The 20,624-nt window shown below is 34.8% G+C and overlaps 1 protein-coding gene across 9 annotated transcripts in view; it reads left to right on the top strand.

Annotated features, from left to right (window-relative positions):
- Nucleotides 1-20,624, top strand: part of RALYL (RALY RNA binding protein like) — a 720,856-nt gene that overhangs the window by 660,942 nt on the left and 39,290 nt on the right. For all 9 annotated transcript variants that reach the window (XM_031669965.1, XM_021942865.2, XM_031669964.1 and 6 more), the window contains one exon: nt 10,047-10,160. In XM_031669965.1, coding sequence (XP_031525825.1) covers nt 10,047-10,160 — 114 coding nt within the window. The remainder of the gene's footprint in view (nt 1-10,046; nt 10,161-20,624) is intronic.

Here is a 20,624-nt window from a genome sequence, read left to right on the forward strand (position 1 = left end):
CTGTCAGAGACAGAGCATTCTGTGGAGAAAAATTGGTCAGTGCAGAGACCTTAAGTTGAATAGTCAAGGAACAATAAGGAAGCCAGTGTGACTGCAACAGAGCTGAGCCAGTGAGGGAAAGTCTGGCTGGGGATCAGGTCAGAGAGTTAGACACAGGGCAAGTTCCAATGCAGCTTGATAAGCCACTGCAGAGACTTGGATTTACTCTGCATCCCAACCATTTAAGACAAGTAAGGCAAATACTATTATCCCAGTTTTATTGATGAGTAAACACAGAAAGTCATATAGCTAATTGATATAGTAGAGCCAGAACTAGAACCTAGGTCTCTTAGTTCTTATGCCCATATGCTATTTACTGTAGAACACTGCCTTTTATTTCAGCACTATACTGAGAAAGAATCACTATTGAAATACTTTGTTTTTACAAAACGCAGTTCAAGATGCAGGAAGGTACTGATGCTTCTGAAAAGGCTAAAGTTTATTATACTCAACAAACTTTGTGGACCTAAGATAACTTCAATAGCACATTCATAGATTTATGGATTTCTATGTAATTATGTATCCATGTATCTATTCTGTAGATAGGTAAATATGAATTCCTTTTTGAGTCTTAGTAACAAAAAAAGGAGTTTCTGCAGCAACTCGTTGGAGGTTAGGTCACCCCAATGTGGAGTATACACAAGTTTCTCTCTCTCAAAAAGTCTCCAAGTGTTGAAAATTTCAATGACTTGTTTCTTACATTGGAAAAAATAAACAATGAAGGGATTTTTATAGAAAGACAAATTGCCAAAGTCAGCTACTTGGAGAAATAATGTGAAGAGACTTTACAGTTTGTAACCATTACAACATGTAACATAAGAATTTATCCTTAAATCCAATGGTAAATCACACATGAGGTTTAATTTCATCTTTCTTTTTTTTTTTTTTTTTTTTTTTTTTTTTTTGTGTGTGTGTGTAAGATGTGACAGTCTTGAGAAAAGGCTAAATCTGAAAATTGGACTACTAAATACAAACTAGAGATGCTTTGAAAGAAATGTGGTGTGTTTTACTTTTTTGCAGCAATCATTCTTTGGAACTGTGCATCCTACAATATCTCTGTTATGCTGGAAAGATATAGATAAGCAATAGGTAGAAAGATAAATTATGTGGTAAAAAGATTTTGTAAGGACAATCAAGACAAATGATCATTTAAAATCTATTCAGCATATTATAATTATGTTAATTTTACTTAAGGTTTTTAAGTGCTGTATCTTTATTATATTGAAGTTAAATCAAAAGGAAATATTTCATATAAAACACTGGGGAAAATCACTTTAAAAGATTTATCGTAAGGATTAAATCTAAGCTTGGAGGTAGAATAGTCATGTGGCTTCCAGCATCAATAAGACAGCTCCAAGGGATTACTGCCGAGAGACAGGCAAGCCACAGGCTATAGGTGCAACCCCAATAAGATACTTGAGTCGGGGAGCTTGACGGGCCTGGTTTACATAGTAGAGAAGAGGGGCTCCTGGGCCTCCTCCAAGCCAGCCCTGCAGCAGAGCTTCTGTGTAGTAGTCAATGTCATGGTCAGTCACATCAGAGATTACCCAGAAACAAGGGGCAGCCATGGTGTACTTGAGCGCGATGCCAGCCCCCTGTTATTACAGCAAGACAACAGATTGATCAATTCTATTCATTTGTTTCTATACATTTAGAGCTCAAGTCACAAAACTTAACTGTTAATTAGTGTTACTTTAGTGAAACATAAAAATGTATCTATAATTCACTGGGAAGCATAACTAGAATCATGATTTAATATTCTTTTTAGGAGCATATTGGCAGATTATATTATGTGTACATATATGTACATAAAATATGTACGTGCATGTATAAATATTCATTAAATTTATAGTACTTTTTATAATTAGGTTGGTTTCTGGAAATAACAAAAGTTTCAAACTCAAATCACAAATGAAAAGTATCAGTGAAGTTTAAAATAGACTATGTTAATATTGATCGAATCTGAATAAAGATTTACTGAGGTATATATCTTACTCTTTTATTAATAGCTGTTTCCAGCATTTAATGGTTTGGCAAGTTCAGAAGAGGAAATTAATGTTATAGCTTGGATAATTTGTCATTTCTTATTTCAGAATTTGTAATATGACTGATTTCTGCTAAGGAGAAAACTATATAAAGAAAAATATATTAATGTGATAATTTACCAAAAATGAATACTGATAAGCATTTAAAGTGGATTGCTTTAAATAGATTGCCACTAGGTATTTCTGTCCCATTTCAAATCAAATTGAACTAAAACTATAATCAACTTGTCCTGTCCTGACATCATAGAGTCATAAAATAAAGAAAATATGATATTGCAGATTAGTATTTTACAAAAGAGAAAACATGAGTATCAGTGAGCTTTAGCTGTAGTTTCTTAGTGGAAAAATTGATGCCCTCTGGAAAAAAATATTCGATCATATCAATTTCTTTAAAGAATTAATTTAAATTCTAATGTCTAACAAGAAAGACTCTGGTAAGTTTGAATGCCTTTAGGGACTTGTCACTGCACTTTCAGTGACAGAATAGGTGACAAACTAATATAAATGCCCTGAAGCATCTAACAGGAAATTAAAGACAGTTCAATTAAAGTTAAAATTGAGAATTTATCCCCAATGCTAAGAAGGCTTTATGTTGGGTTCCTCCCCTCAAAAGTATGTGATTGAAATACAGAGATAAAGCATCAACCAGAGAAATAATATTAATACTCAGCAACCTATCATTAAACATTCCCATCCATCCATTATCCTAGGCAAAGTATATTCTGCTTTAGAGATTTTTAAAGAGAGAAAGTACTATCAGCCGGAAAGGTTAGAGAAGGCTTAACAGAGAATTTTGAATTGAGTTTAGAAGAGCCGGTGCATTCAGAAAGGTAGAATGAAAGATACTTGCTTTCTGGGAGACAGGATCTGGGTGGAGAACAGAGACTTTCCTGTCAGATTGCCTGGAGTGGAGTCTGTTTCACAGTATACTACCATGGTGGCCTTGGGGAAATCCTTTAACCCCTACATACCTCTAATTTCTACCTGGAAATGGAAAATAATATACTGTATATCCAATAGTTATTGTAAGAATTAAACTACTTATGTATATAAAATGCTTAGGCACATAGTAATGTTCAGTGAGGTTATTGCTACTACTATTATTATTATAGCAGGTAGGAGCATGGAACATGAAATTGCTGCACCTAGAATCCAATAGTGCCTCAGCCATTTATTATGTGTGTTTTGCAGCAAGGTACTTTTGCTTGCTGTGCCTTAGTTTCCTCATCTGTAAAATGGGAATGATAATCTTACTGCCTTCTCTGTAGAGCTGTGAGGATTAAATGAGCTAGCACATGTAGAGCTCTTAGAACAGTGTCAGCTAATATAAAAGTCTTAATAGATAATAAACTGTGATAGTAAAAATAATAACTATTATCTGAAGTAAAGATTTATTGCTAGGAATGTCAGTTAATAAACTGAGGACATTATTATTAAACAAGATATAAAATTGGGTAAAAGGATAATGAAAAACTGTGCAGAATATTGAAGGGTTTGGATTTCATGCAGGGCCAAGATAAAAAATTCTCAGCAAAGTGCTACCTGCTCAAAATGATATTTTAGGACATCTGTATGATGGGTGTCATTAGTTGGCGAGGGCTGTCATAACAAAGTACTATAGTTTGGGTGGCTTTAAATTTATTTTCTCACAATGATGGAGGCTGAAAGTTGGAGATCAAAGTGTCAGAAAGCTTGGTTCTTTCTGATTGCTGTGAGGTAAGGGTCTGTGTCAGTCCTCTCTCCATGACTGGTAGATGACCATCTTATCCCCATGTCTTCACACTGTTTACTCTTCATGTGTCTTGTCTAATAAATTCCCTCTTCTTATAAGGACAAGTTTAGACCCCTCTATGTTACAAGGGCATCACCTATCCTCTAACTTCAGGCCAGCTGTTCATTTTTTTATTATGGAACTTACACTCTTCTGCTTCATGTCGTAGTTATTTGTATGGACATCTAATCTTTCTATTTTCAATTACAAATTCATTCAAGTTGATTATGCTTTGCACAGATTATACTCTTAAACATTTGTGAAATGTGACATCACTATTATTTTTGCTTTTTGCGTTTTACTTTTTGTCATACATTTTACAGTTGACTTTGAACCACATCTTTAAAAATGCTACAGCTCAGAGAAAATTAGTTACAGAATATGTTGCATCAGTCAGTGAAACAAGGGGACAAATTCTGGCCTACACTCCAGGGTCTAAGAGAAATCAGTGTGACGTGTATTTTCAAGTTATGTGATTTGAGATCTGCTACTTCTGTTACTTAGAAGGCCATTTTTGCTTGCTGAAATCTAAAGTATCTTTCAGTCATAACTCAAAAACTATTCTTTTATGACTATTTTCACAATCAGTTATCAAAACTAATTTATCTTTTCTCTTTGCCCACATAGTTGATACAAGTTCAATTAATCAGCACCTAACACAGACAGGTACTAATTTTCCATTGATGAAATAGACATGAGCCCTGAGGAACTGATATTCCATAAACAAAATTGATGTGATCTTTCATTTTCAGGCACTTACTATCTGGTTGGGGGCAGGGGGGACCAGAAAATTTAAAAATGGGAGATAATTTTAATATCAAGTGACAGAAGATTTTTACTATTTCTCATTTTTTGTATTTTATGTTATACGTATCATAATAAATTACTTACATATTTCTTTTCTGTCCCTGGTTATAGAGTCCATGAGACCAGGGAGGCAGTTCACCATGATGGGCAGTGGGGGGTAGGAGGGTAGGACCTAAATACCCATGGCTTTGACGTCAGGCAGCCCACTCTAAACTTGAATTATTGCCTCTTGGCTAAAGCAATCTTTTTAAAGAATATTTAAAAAAATTTTTTTAGAAACAGGGTATCACTCTGTCACCCAGGCTGGAATGCAGTGGCACGATTGAATAGCTCACTGTAACCTCAAACTCCTGCACTCAAGCTATCCTCCCAGCTCAGCCTCCTGAAGAGCTAGGAATATAGGCGCATACCACCATGCCTGGCTAATTTCCTTATTTTTTGTGGAGATAGGGAACTCAGCATGTTGCCCAGGCTGATCACAAACTCCTGGCTCAAGCAACTCTCCCGCCTCAGCCTCCCAAAGCACTGGGATTATAGGCTGAGCCACTATGCCCAGCCTGCTAAAACACGTTACTTAACTTCTCTAATATTCACTGTTCAAATCCAAAAGTAAGTTTAACAATTCTGATTTGCATATTGGGAATAAATTAAATGATATACTTGCAGCTTCTAATGAAATGCAAGATGAACAGATGCAGATAGTAAGCATTTAATGAATATTTATTGAATAAAATCCACTCATTCTCCATTTCATTTTCTTTTTAAAAAATACAGAAATAATGGGTATAGATGTATGTAGGCATAAGTATTATGAATACATACATATGCATATATATGTAATTCCCTGTTCTAGGAAATTTCATCTATGGGGTGGGTGATAACCAGATGCTGCAATTTATTTTAGCAAAATACTTTAAAGTTTGGCTTTTGAAAACTATTTCTGAGACTAGCAAATTAGCCTCTTCATATTAAATTAGCTTTAAAAAAATTGTATTACGTATTATGTTACAAGGGTATCACCTGTCCTATAACTTCAGGCCAGTTGTTCATTTTCTTATTATGGGATATTTATGTATATATAAAGAAGGGGACAGATGGAAGCAGAGAAGAGGCATTGAAGTGATCATGATAAAGATTTCCAGAAACTTTCCTTTTCTTTTTCTGAATATTATTGAATCAAACACAGTGGTTCATTAATTCATAGTGAAGGAAATAACTGAAACTGATGATCATATTTTTCACATCAACTGAAGCTGCGTGACACAGTAAAAAGTGTAGAATTGAGAGTAAGAAAATCTAGGTTTCAGCCTGACTTTGGGAAAATGCTATACATCATCAGATTCTCAGATTCTTTATTGTTGAAATACTATATTTAAAACTGATTTATAAATTAAGTGATATGCAAATATATTTCTTTGTTTTGGACATTCAAATAATGTATTAATGGCTGGGGCAAATAAAAATAATAACAAAATGTGATTTATTGTCAAAGTCCACATGATTACAAACATTTTTCAGTTTTCTAAATAGTTGATAGGAAGCATGATATTGGTAAGGGAGGTTATATAATTATCTAGAGCAAGGTTTCAATAGTTTTCACATGATCAGGATTTGGGGTCAGATAATTCTGTGGTGTGGTGTGGTGTGGTGTGGGCTATCTTGTGCATTGTAGGATGTTGAGCAGACTAAATCCTCACTAGAAGCCAGTAGCACCACCCCTCCAAGTCATAACAAGCCAAAATGTCTCCAGAGACAGTAGAATCTCTCCCGCAGAGCAAAATCACCCTCTATTAAGAACCACGGATCTAGACAGTTAGCTGAAGCTTCTTTATTTACCCAGAATAGACTTGACCCAAAGATGATTAAAATAAATTGAAATATTTTTTACCACATAAGTCAGAAATGCACACATTTTTATATAGACAGATGGTATCATCCCATGTGCCTAATATTCTTTTTGGATTATATCTCATGTCACAGCAGAAGGCACAATCATTTTGTCAACTGTATCAGAATGTAATAACATTTATCACCAAATCAATGACCTGTATAGAGAGTGCAGATCTGAAATGACTTAATGTGACTTCTTTTTTAAAATAAAAATACTACAGTAATAGTGAGGCAACCTGACTTCTATTTCTCTAGTGTTCTTCTTGCCTAAAAATAAGCTAAAGTAATTTGTCCTAGGAACTTTGTAATTTTTTTAATTTATCACTTTGCTGATTTTGTTTGGTAATTCTAAATTCAAGCCCTATAATCACTCATAGAAAAATAAGTTGTCCTCAACAAAACAACCAAAGATTTTTATTATGACAGCATGTTTGCTTTTGTGTGTGTATATACATATATATATATATATATATATATTTTTTTTTTTGAGACAGAGTCTCACTCTGTCACCCAGATTGGAGGGCAGTGGCATGATCTTGGCTCGCTGCAACCTCCGTCTCCTGGGTTCAAGCAATTCTCTGCCTCAGCCTCCCAAGTAGCTGGGATTACAGGTGCATGCCACCATGCCCAGCTAATTTTTGTATTTTTAGTAGACATGGGGTTTCACCATATTTGTGTATAATTTTTGACAAGTATTTTCTGTAGTAAAATTTATCTAGAGAAAAAGAGCAAAAGATATTTTTCCTGTGAAGATAGTATTACCAATGTCTTGTAAAATATCTCTAATGTATGCATATACACTCAACTACTAGAGAATAATAGTAAGCAAAAATAGGGACAATATAATTCACTGTGCAGTACAGAAATTATTAACAGGAGGGGAAAAAGTAGAAAACAAAAGCAGAAGAGAGTTAGAAAGAGCAGTACATGAGAGACAGAGGAGGTTCATTCCAGGCATTCCATCCAGAAACCAGATGTAATAGCACAAAACCATAGGCCCATATATAGATAGTGACTCTGCATAAAGAAAAGTAGAAAGTGGACTAAGGCCAATTGGACCAGGTAAGGGGCAAGCCTTCTCCCAAGGACAGCACTGAGATATTGAAGTGTGATGAGGAAACGACTTCTACAATTGCTCAAGAGTCAGCCAAGATTATATGTAGAGCCTGCTTTGCAGGACCTAGATGAGCATTTGCTGCCCCCCCATTCTAAGAGAGGAACTGAGCAGCCTGCATAGGGTTAGAGGCTCACTTTAACATTTTCTGGTAGGTCCAGGAAAGAACTGACAGAATCTCTCCAGATTTCTGTGTTACATTTGAGCATTGTTTCTTGAGTAACATTAACTTATTAGACCCAAATTCCATAATAATCCAGCTGAGATCTGAAAGGTGTTCTTTCAGTGCTAGACATGAGTCTAGACTTAAACGAAACCTTGGCTCCCTGGAGACTTCTAAGTTCCAGCCAGATGAGTCTGTATTTCCAATTGTTTTCTAATGTAGGTTCAACAAAGTAGAGTAGTAGTGGTTTATTGGTTTATGTTTTTTAAGGCAATACATAAATTAAAATTAGTCAACTGCATTCCTGGGCTAAGGAGTAGCTCTAATTGCTAAGAAATATATTCTGTTAGTTTTCAGCCATAGTCTTATTTCTCCTGCATTGAAATCTAATGTTATAAGATAAAATATTTTCTATTAAATTTGATACATTTAAGTAAAACTGCATATGCCTTCATCAAAGGAATGAGTACCACTCTTCAAAGCAGAATCAATTTGCAATTGTGACAGATGATGTTTCTCAAATTTAGCTGCAATTCCACAATGGTACTTTGATGTCTTTGAAGTAATTGACATGAGGAGTGATTCTGTATTTTACACTGTTCTACTACTTTCAGTTTAGTCATTCATCAGAGGGATACTCCAGAGGGCCCATGCTTCTTGCAGTTTTTATTTTGCAAACAACTTTGCATTGTAAATAAAAGTCTGCTTTAAAAAAAGAAAATCTGATTTTACAATGGGAAAAGTTTTCTCATTTTTATATAAAAATCTGTTCTTCCCTTGAGACTTAGTGTTTATGATCCATAATATATCATGTATACTATATCATTTCTTAATTGACAAATAGTTCTATTTTAAGCAACATAGATTGCATTTTTTTATTTTTTCAAAAAAGTCTGAAGACTAAAGAATCAAACTAAACACTCTAATTCCCTCAGAAATTTCTGGGGAACATCTAGTCCGAGATTATTAGAAACCAGAAGGAAAAGAGACAGAAGAGAAATAGACTGGAATCAAATAAGCGTCCAAGATCTTGAAACTTGGCTCTTGACTGAGGTATGAATACTGCCAGTCCACCTAATAAAAGCTCGGAGGCAGGTATAGCTGTTCCATAGTGATAGTTTTAAAATCTTTCATTTCTGATTGTTGTGGATTCAACATATTTCTAAATTCCATTATCCATTTGCATACCCTTCAGTCAAAAGATTTAGGATTAAATGCTCATGTCACTGAGAATCCCTATTTGTAACTGGCAAAATAATACAGTGTTCCAGGATCATTAGAAGTAATGAAAAGGTGATAAAATTGAAATGGGTTTCAGAAAAATAAGAAAAGTGCAGTAAACTTTTTACAAATATAAACATATTTCATTTAAAGCATTGTCTTTGAAATATGAGATTGTTCTTTCCTTAAGCCTTTTTGCCTTATAAAATAATTACTGTAGTCAACAGTAGGCTATTTATTGTTGTTTTTAACATCCATACTTGGCAAAATGAAAAGTTGCCAGTCTTATGTTAGTCCCCACTTGTTTTCTTTGAAATGGTACTAAACTCTAAAAATCTAGAATGGGAACCACTACTATTGAAAATATCAATGGGAACTTCAGTGATTTTCCTTTTCATCAAGCCCAGGGCTTAGAGGAAGGCATGCACAACTCACTGCCTGTGGTTTTTTTTTTTTTTTTTAGAAAAACTGAAGCTTCATAGCAACTTTGAGGGAGCTGGAGTTTTCTCGCATCTAAGACATTTTATTTAAAGGATAAATTGTATATCCTGGTTTCCATCAATTTCCAAGGAGCTGGATTAAAATATCATTGACTGCTAAAATATATATTACAACGTAGTTCCTCAAAGTAGTATCCGTTATGATTTCATTATTCCTTCATCTGAATCCCTCTCACATTGAAGATTTACTCTATTTGCTAAAATTTAATTTAGCATCATGGAAAAATATTTCTAAATTCCATTATCCATTTCCATAACCTTCAGTCAAAAGATTTAGGATTAAATGCTCATGTCACTGAGAATCCGTATTTGTAATTGGCAAAATCATCCAGTATTCCAGGATCACTAGAAGTAATGAGAAGTTGATAATATTGAAAAACATCCTATGTGATTGGACACAGACTTGAGAAAATATGGGGTGCCTGTGAGTTGGGTCCTAGGTGAGTTATGGTGCATTTGATGCTCTGCTGTTTTCTTCCTTCTTTCTCCTTTCCAGTGAAATCAGATGAGTTACAGACCATCAAGAAAGAATTAACCCAGATCAAAACTAAAATTGACTCCTTGCTAGGGCGCCTGGAGAAGATTGAGAAACAGCAGAAGGCGGAGGCAGGTAAGTGAAAAGGATTTGTGATCACAGACAGGTCAGAATTGAACCAGTGAAACATTGTCAATCACAGAGGCAGTACAGGGCCAGAAAGACACTGGTTGAGTTTAACAGCGGTTAATACAGATATGCCAACAATATCTTTAAGCCAAGAGTTGCAATAATAAAATATGATTTTTTTCTTTTAGAGAACATGAACCAATTTTTCTAAGATTCATACTAAAAATAAAAGGCAAGGAAAAGTGTTTTGATGGAATAATCAGCACTAGTTGAGTCACAATTGAGTTTGTCTCAATATCAAGTAAGCTTTCAGAAAATCAATTAACAGAATAATGCTTTCAGGCTAACATAATATTCACATATAATTAAATTAACTGCAGCAAAATTTGACAGGTTTCAACAATTATTATAATGCCCGACTCCTGCCTTTGCTGCCACCCTGAAACACTTCAGTAGCCAAGTTCAGGAACCTCAAGACTAAGAGCATGTGCCTGGCTACCCACAGGCCAAGTTATTTGATTACGTGTTTTACAATTTAATAGCCTCTGTCTTTTGAATTGTCAGCCCTGACCAAGCTCCTTTCTAGTACAACTCTAATGCTCTTTTCATATGGCTACAGATATTTTTTAAGTCACAAGTATATGAGAACTGGTATAAACTAAAAAGTAGGCCAGTTTGAAAAAGTGTGTTCTACAAGGCTTTAGATGCCTCCGAAGCCTCCTTAGAGTTAAGATGGGGATTAGGAAGAGACCCAGTAGGTAGCTAGACTTATGTTTCTTCAAAACCCAGCCCTTGCTCTGACCAGTGTGATTTCCCTGTATCTGTTCTAGATACTGGCATTCAATATAAGACTTAATTTGCTGGAAGAGTTCCACTTCTTATAAAACAAATAAATAAAGTGTGAAAGCCCTTCATAAATTTGGCCTCTTCATTTTGCAGATGAGAAAACAAAGCCTCAGAAAAGTAAAGTGATTTTCCTAGATCTGTATATCTAGTTAGTGATAGACCTCTGTCTCAAACACACAGGACCCTGTCAAAAACTGACAGCGGCTTGTAACTGAATTTAATGCCTTTTCCCATTTACAGCCCCAATCTCAGGTTCTCCCCAGGGCTTTGGTCCAGGATTTCACTGAAGTAAGGCTATCTGGGTAACACCTAAATGATGAGAACTCATGGGGACCTAGGGCCCCTGAGCTACCACACACAGGAGCCTGTCAGTTTTTTGACTCTTATCACTGAGGTGAATGTTGGAGCTTACCCTTGGCGGTGAGCCATATAGGGCTCAAGAATGAAAATAAGCAGATTTGAGATGGTAGTGTAGCATAATGGATGACAGAAATAAACTCTGGTTCAAATCATTACATACCACATACACAGTTTTCTCATTTATAAAATGATACTGATGGCTGCCTCACATGGTGAGTAATGAACAAAGTAGCATATGTAAATTATATAGCACAGAGTTAAAAATATAATCATTGGAGTTATCAAGGATTAGTAGCAACATACCCATGTACAGGCAAATGGACATTTCCTCATACTTTCATACAGCCCATTTTTAAAAAACACAAGCCATGTACCTAGCACATGGTCAACTCACACTAACACTTGTTAAGGTAGATGAGTAATGATAGACTAAATGGAATCTTTCTTAATTAAAAATTTCTATTACAAGTGTATTTTCTATTCAGAAAAGGTACACTGCCTATACTTTTTAATAAAAAATTTTAGATTTTAGAAAGTTTTTACATGCTGTCTATGGCACTGAGGTGTTACTGTAACTGAAATATTCTGTGATGTTGCCTAAATCAATATTTCCCTTTGAGGAACTCTGTAAAATTCATTATTATGTAAAACAACCCTTACAGCAAAGGACTTTGATAACCAATTTGCACTTCAGTTTAAAGGATTATGGAGAACTCATTTAAATATAAATCACCTCAAAGAGAAAAATGTGATCCTTATTCCATCATAATATACCTTCAGTTTCCTGCAATGACTAATACCTTCCACATATCTTTTTGGAAGATCATTGAGAAATGTAACACTAAAATTCAAAGCTTGCATCTTTTTTTCCTGAGATGTCACTTACTTTTGAACATGTTTAACCTTTTCCAGTCATGAGACAGTTGCTTTTAAAATAATAGATTTAGTCCTTTGATATTTATGTCTTTCTCTTTAACTTTTTATGAAGAAAATGAATTAATTTAATTTGTGACTCCATTCTTTTAGTAATTGTTTCCTGAATAGTGTCTGTATTTATAGAAATAAAAGATAAATGTTTTATACATTTTACCATATTTTCTTTATGAAAAGAAATCAGGGTTACCTGGAAGGAATTAACACTACCTTATGGAAAGTTGAGTGAAATGCACTAAAACTCATTTTAAAATGCTCATTGCCTCCCTATTCAAGGGGACAGTCATTATAATGCTTAATTAGTTGAAAGCTAATTACTTGGTAGCTAGCATTTACTCTTCATTATTACTCTTTCATAAATTTCTCACTCCTAATTTACTATTAGTTATTTGATAGTGAAATTTTCCAGCAGAGAAGTAATGGCAGGAAGGAGATGGAGAATCGGAAAGTGTGGGGAAGGACACACAACATGGGCTGTGCCTGAGGTCAAGTTCCATAGTATCTTTTTTTTTTTTAAAGTAAACTCCTAAGCTCTCAGTACATTATTTTGGATTTTCTATACCTTAAATTGCTCAAATAGATGTGTGTGTGGTGTCCTGTCATTTGAGATTATTAAGTTCCTCAGAACAAGATCATATCTTCTCTTCCCTAACTCTGCCCAACACCATGTATTATGTACTGGGCACAACTTAGCAAGTCATTTAACTCTCTCAGGTCTCAAGACTTTCAAATGTAAACTAGAGGAATGGGTTATGGCCTCAAATGTATATTCCAGCTTCTAAAATTACGATTAGTGTGCATCCACCATGCATATATTATTTTTTCCATTACATCACACAACTTCTTTGGGGATATAGTGACTATGTAGAATATAGAAAACCAGAACTAACACTTAAAATCAGTTTGGCCAGCAATTTTGCCTCATTCTTAGATAATTCTTTTAAAAGAGCCACATATAAGTTGCCACATATGCATAGCACAAATTACATGATTTACACAAAGATGTTAAGTGACCAAAAACAGTGAAAGGCACAAGAAGGAAAAGTAAAGACTGGGTATCATGCAATGGGCACAGTTACTCCATGGGTAACTACATTTTTATTAAAAAAAAAATTACATTTCAAGTGCAGACTTTCTGAAGTCAAAAGGCAATTAGACATTATTTAGTTCAATTTTATTCTCATTGTTATGCCTGATACATAAGCAGCCAAATCTGACTGGGACAGTTCCAATGATAACATTGGGATGTTAGACCTAAGCCTTAGAGAGGTTACAAATAGGAGTCCCACAAGATAAATTCATCCTACCCATATGTTTGGTATAAGAGATGAAGTTTTCAAAAATAAATTAATGTCAAAAAATTGGAATATTGTAAATAAATTTCAAAATTTGAGTTTTAAAAATATTGAACTTTTCAATACTGCTATTCACTCTATCACTCTATACATGGCATGCACTTTTCAGTTTGCTAATATCTTTATCCAGCCAGTTCACATATTTATATTATTGGTCCCTGTTCACATTTATGTCTGAGACTCCTATTGTAGGTCTTCCTTACACTGAGCCAAAATGTATTTTGCTTTCACTTGGTTCAGTTATCACTTTTATGTTCTCTGTAAAGAAACTTAATGTCTAATTCCTTGTGATACAACAGTCAATTAAGTATTTAAAGCGAGTGGCTCACGCCTGTAATCCTAGCACTTTGGGAGGCTGAGACGGGTGGATCACTTGAGGTCAGGAGTTCGAGACCAGCCTGACCAACATGGTGAAACCCCGTCTCTACTAAAAATATGAACATTAGCCAGATGTGGTGGCACATCTGTAATCCCAGCTACTAGGGAGTCTGAGGCAGGAGAATTGCTTGAACCCGGGAGGTGAAAGTTGCAGTGAGCTGAGATAATGCCACTGTACTTCAACCTGGGCAACAGTGAGACTCCATCTCAAAATATTAAAAAATAAATTAAAAAATAAATTAAAATATATATATATATATGATATACATATACATATATATATTTTTTTAAGGGAACTATAAGTATTCTCACCCCTCCAAAACCTTTGAACAGAGAGTTGATATCATTGGCCTGTGGGTATTCATCTTAACTACATTCAAATTTTGATCACGGCATCTTAGAGGCCTTTTTGGTCTAGAGAAATATCAACAGTTCCTGCAGTTGCTTCTCATTTAACTTGGTTTTGTACCTTAAACTATTGCCATCTCTCTTCTCCAGTCATTATGTAGTCTGTCAACATTACATTGCTCAGAATGGAAAGTGCTGCTCCAGATGTAATCTGACTGCTGTAGCCTGTAACATGACTACTATTTCTGTTCTGAATACCTTACTGCTTTCATTGATACTTCAGATTTGGTGATGCTTCTGGTTACAGATGATGAATTAAACACAAGAATTGAGCAGTGTTCTCCCTTGAAACTGCATTAAAAATAAGGATAGGGTTTAGCAGCTGGACAGGAGGTATACCTAATTTAGCACATCCTAGAAATCCAAGTCCAATTTTGATCACAAACTCCCAAAAAGTTCAGAATTCAAGGCATCATATTCCTCGGGAAAAGAGGACATAAACAGTTGAAAGTCTGTTTAGGAAACAGATTCTTATGTCCCAACTATCTCTGCTGCACTTTGAAAGAAGGCTGGAGAAGTTTCCTCTAGAGAAGGTAAAACAGTGGGTCTCAGGGCTGGTAGATGACAAGGAAACTTGAGAGCACTTAAAAGCAGTTGGGGGGCCGGGCACGGTGGCTCACGCCTGTAATCCCAGCACTTTGGGAGGCCAAGGTGGGTGGATCACGAGGTCAGGAGATAGAGACCATTCCTGGCTACACAGGTGAAATCCCGTCTCTACTAAAAATATAAAAAATTAGCCGGCGTGGTGGCAGGCGCCTGTAGTCCCAGCTACTCAGGAGGCTGAGGCAGGAGAATGGTGTGAACCCGGGAGGCAGAGCTTTCAGTGAGCCGAGACCCCGCCACTGCACTCAAGCCTGGGCCACAGAGCGAGACTCCACCTCAAAAAAAGGGCAGGGGGGGAAAGTTTCTATAACTACTGTAGAAATGCCACCTTCTCCCTGAGTCAGCTACCAGAGCACTGGCAGGACGCTAGAAGAGTCTTCAGTTGGGAGCATGAGTAGCCAAAGAGGAAAGACTTAAAGATGCTGATATAGGATCAACTAAGGAAGCATTCAGCCAGTCCACCTACAGAGACAGTATCTCTCTATACTTACAAAGTTGTCAATCAATATTTTAATACTGTTAACGTGAACAAATAAGAATCACCAGATGAAAGAACACATTTAACATAATAAGCAAATGCCAAAAAAATCAGAGGAAACAAGCATATACAGGAAGAATAAAACTTCAAAAAGAAGGAAAAAAAAAAAAAAAAACACTGACTAATACCCTCAGAGACATGAGAAGATACTATAATAAAAACATAAAATTATAAAACTGAGTATTCAAAGGGCTGATAAAAGAGCTTTTAGAAATTAACATATGATAGCACAAATAAATAATACAATGATTGGAAGACAAAATTGGAGAAACTCTCCCAGAAAATATGGAAAAAAAAACAGAAATGGAAAATAGGGGAAGGATATGAGAACTAAAGGATGAATATCTGAATAAGCTTAAGTTTCAGTTTTCATATTTCATCTCTATTCAATCTGAGTTGGGTTTCAGTTTACCTATGTGGGAACCCAAGGCACAGGAACCATCTCAGCCTTATGGCCTTCCAATTAACTATTTTGATATACCCTTTCTGTGAAAAGTACTAAAAAGAGTACTTCACCAAAGCACGGTGATAAACCAAGAAAGAAGAAAAACAGCCTTCCTAAAGCATGGACTCTAAAAGCAACAAACAAAAGGAATTTTCAAGATAGAGGTAACAGAGATGCTAGGAGATGAGCTGTGCAAGAGATCTGGAAAGAAATGAGTCCAGGTCAGAACTGCTCAAAAGCTCTGGGATAGACTTTTTAAGACATCAAACTTGATGAAATAGCTACTGGGTGGGAAAGAGGATTGGTTAAGAAGGAGGAGTAAGTTTGCATAAGTACATAAAGAGAAGCACATAGAGAACTAAGTTTTAAAACGTGAGGCAATTTTTAATTCTAGAGAAAATAAAATACTCTTCAGGAAAGAAAAATTATTCATCCTGTGCTAACAGCTTAGCTGCACAAAGTACTTTCATAGTAAAAATTATGTAAAAACTGAAAATTTATGAAATCCAATTTACAATATGATTCTCTAGAGAGATGGGAAGTGAGTGGGGATTGTAGGACCAAGAACTGAATCCTCAGCTTCCTAGGGATAATGTCAACAGATAGTGCATAAAACTGATTGAGAAGTAGCAATATAAACATTATTTAGAGATAGGAGTGCGTGTATTTAAAAGATTCAGCCAATAGGAGTGCGTGTATTTAAAACATTCAGCCAATAGGAGTGCGTGCATTTAAAACATTCAGCCAAGTGAGTGGAAAGCCTTTAAGGAGCTGGAAATGGTGAACAGGTAGGAACAAAATGCTGCTGTTTTTCATAGCAAGCTTGTAGAAATATTTGAGTACAAAAATTAAATATTTTAAAGAAGTTCAATATAAGGCAGAGGAAAGACATTGAGTTGTCTTTAGCAACTAGATCAAACATTTCAACTGCTTACTGGAGTGCTTCCTGTAGCTATCCCTCAGTTAACTGTAAAGGCAAGATTGCCCTGAACACTTATTAAAAGCAGCAAGGAAGGCTTTAGTCAAGACTATTGCAATAGGAGATAAAATTGAACTAGACTCTGCAAAAATAAAACACAGGATAATATTTTTAATGCTAGAATCAGCTAGAGGCAGGCAGATTCTTGAATGCTGGAGCAAGCTAATGGAAAAGTATCAGAGGATGTTGGAGGAGGAGATTTGGTCACCATCTGTGTTTGCTAATTAGCTCTTATTAAAGTTAGGCTGCTACTCTCCCAAGGAGACTGGAAGACAATGGCCCTATCTTATTCAATGATAACATGTCAAAGAAATAGCTCCTGAATCTTAAGAAAAATATTCCTGGGTTACAGAAAATTTGCCTCTCAAATGGGCAGAGAAAGAATTTACAATTGCAAGTTTGTTAAAGCAAACACTCTAAGGAAAGGATGCTCCAGGGCCTATGGTCAGGAAGAAACCTACCTGTAGTTGTCAAGTCAAGGGGAATATTGAAGCCATCTTGGGAATAACTGAATCACAGTCTTTCAAAATTGAATTCTTTCTCCTCACTTTCCTACCTAGATATACTCCTGTGTACCCTATAAAATTGCCCGTCTCAACATTATCCTCTATTCCTACTATAGCAGTGTTGCCAAATCTTATACCTTTGGTATATTTTTACCCCACCCCTTCTCTCTATTTTCCTAAAGATACGCCAATACCCAAACCCTCATCATCTCTCATATGTTCTGTTGCATTCACCTTATTTTTTAAACAAATTTATTGAGGTGTATTTTACATAGAATAAAATTTACTCATTTCAAGAGTATAATTCAATGACTTAGTAATTTTACTAAGTGACACAACCATCACCACAAATCAGTTAGGATATTTTCATCCTCCTAAACATCACCTTTTAGTTGGCCTCCACTTCTGATTTGTTTCCTCTCCAATTCATCTTCCTTGTGGAAAACAGATTTACATTATCTAAGGTCCCAGACAGGAATAAAACAAAATTAGGTTCACATCACACTAGAGACCTAGTTTAACTTACTAGCTGAATGAAATTTGGGAAAGTCCTTACAAAACCTATTAAATGGAGAAAATAATATCTCCATTAAAACCATTATTATATTTAAATAAACACAATTATATCAGTAATTTTTTAATGATTTATGTTGCATTTGTGTCATCTCAACAATCTTGGGTAGTTCATGTGAACAACTTTGACGCCATTTCCTCCAAAAATGTACTTACATAACTAATATATTCATCTAAAAACAGTCTATGTAATTTTCCTGATGTTCATTTATGTGGTTGATAGTAATACCATCCATAATAAGTTGCATTTTTCTAAATGGCATTTATTGGAACCATTGAGTTAAATTCATACTATATACAGGTGTTGTAATATAAAATTTTTCTTAAAATACAGTTTATACTAGTATGCAAAAACAATGATTCAAGGATACTAGCTTGGCTCTAGTGAATAATGTGACTGTTTTTGTATCAACATTCTTTCCAACCATCTGCTAAGTACAATTCAGCTAGCAATTATCTAGCAATTAAGGCAGCATGTCAAAAAACTTAATTGCCAACTCAACCAATTTTCATAGTTATATTAATGATAATAGCTATGCAGCAAACTCAATTTAATAAAAATGCTTTGAACATAAATCTCAACAATTCTAACTTGTTTTCTGAATCATAGATAGCTTTTTGAAGTAGAGATGAGATGTGCAGAAAAAAAATTTGAATATGAGGATTGGAATGTAATATTCTTTCCTTTCATGGCTTTTTTTTTTTTTTATAGCGTACATATTTTATTAAATTTATTTCCATATTTTTTGACACTATTGAAAATGGAATTATTTTAACATTTTATTTTCCAATTATTTGTTGAGTACAGGTTGAATATTCCTTATCTGAAATACTCGGGACCTAAAGTGTTTTGGATTTTGGATTTTTTCAGATTTTGTAATATTTACATATACATAATGAGATATCTTAGCATTTTCCCTTAACAGAAATATTTACCTGTAATTTATACTTCTTTTCCTTTGATAGTCATTGTTTAGCTAACTACAACATGTGCTGCCCCTAACTAAACAGACTTCTTCATTCTTAAAATTGGTTATTGAAGAGATTCGAAGCATTCCCTTGGTATGTCAGATTAGGCCTTCTTTTTTAAGAGATATATAAGAAAACAGCAAAGGTTATAAGATTAGGAATTTAAAGTTGGAATTCCAGCTCTTGCACTTCTTACTGTGTGACCATGAGCACTTATTTGTTCCTCAGTTTCCCCATGCGTAAAATGATAAATAAGCCTACATTGCAGTATATTTCAAGGACTAAAGTTAATGAATCTTACATGGCCAGCACTTCATAAGCACTCACTAACTTGTAGCCATTATAAACCTTTTTGTTGTAATCCATAATGTAGGTGTCTTAGAGGTGTCTTTTAGACATAAGCTGCTGGCTTTTTGGCTTCTAATCAACTCTTTAAAAAAAAATCTGATACTCATTTCTCTGTTCACAAAAGAAATGCTATGGTCATCCATCACTCTGACTTAAAGAAACCAACAGACTCCAAAATATGTTAGTGTTCGAAGGCAGCGCTCCTCCAATAAGCACTGGAAGACGTCACATTTCATTGTTCTCTTGAAGACTTGTCAATATAAACACAAACAATTTTCTTCTCAGAAAATTTCACACCTCACATTTTAGTTTGACTTTGTGGTATGGGATTGTTATGTAGAATGTGGCAAGGAGGTTTTTCAGTTTGTTTGTTTGTTTGTTTTAATCTTGGATTTATATTTTTGTTACCATTGTATGCAAAATTCAGCAGCCACTTTAACTAAAAAGAATTTGACACATTTGACATTTATTTTCATTAGTTGATTCCACAATTCATTAATATATTCAGCAAACACTTAATTTGTGATTAAGGGTCTGAGTTAGCCACCAGGTAAACAAAGATGAATAATAAAAATGTTTCTGCCCCAAAGAAGCTTTAGTGGCAGAGAGAGAAATGCACATACACACAAACACACATACACACTCACACACTCACATTGACAATAAAGAGTGATGACTAGAAAAATAACTATGCAAATAAAGAGAATTGTATAAAGTTAAGAATAAACTAAACTACATTGCTCATCTCTAAGAAAAGTAAAATTAGATAATTATTTATAAAAAAAGAACAAGTTGCTTTATCTCTATTTCAGCAACATAATTACTGAACCAAAACTGCCTATTAAACTGTGAACCAACAGTTTAATAAAGAAGATGTGCTTTCATATGTGATTTTATTCATGGAACCTATCATTGTTTAGTGATTATAATATTTCCCATTGAGATGACAAAAGCTATGTTCACTACCTATTACTAACGCACAGGCTGATTGTATTTGTTAAACTCCTATGAATCAATTACCATTATAATTAAAGCTTTTTTTTTTTTGCTCAACTCAGATAATGACTTCCAAGCATTTAGCTTTCAAGTTAATGATTGGATGATGAGAATAATATATAAGATTTTTTGCAATGAACTGTATTAATATACCCCTGCCTTTGAAATACATCAGAATCACATGTATGTTGTATATTAATACAAAAAATAGAGTAACTGTGTCTATGTACTAT

The sequence above is a fragment of the Papio anubis genome, chromosome 8, assembly GCF_008728515.1.
Source record: "Papio anubis isolate 15944 chromosome 8, Panubis1.0, whole genome shotgun sequence".
NCBI classification, from domain to species: domain Eukaryota; kingdom Metazoa; phylum Chordata; class Mammalia; order Primates; family Cercopithecidae; genus Papio; species Papio anubis.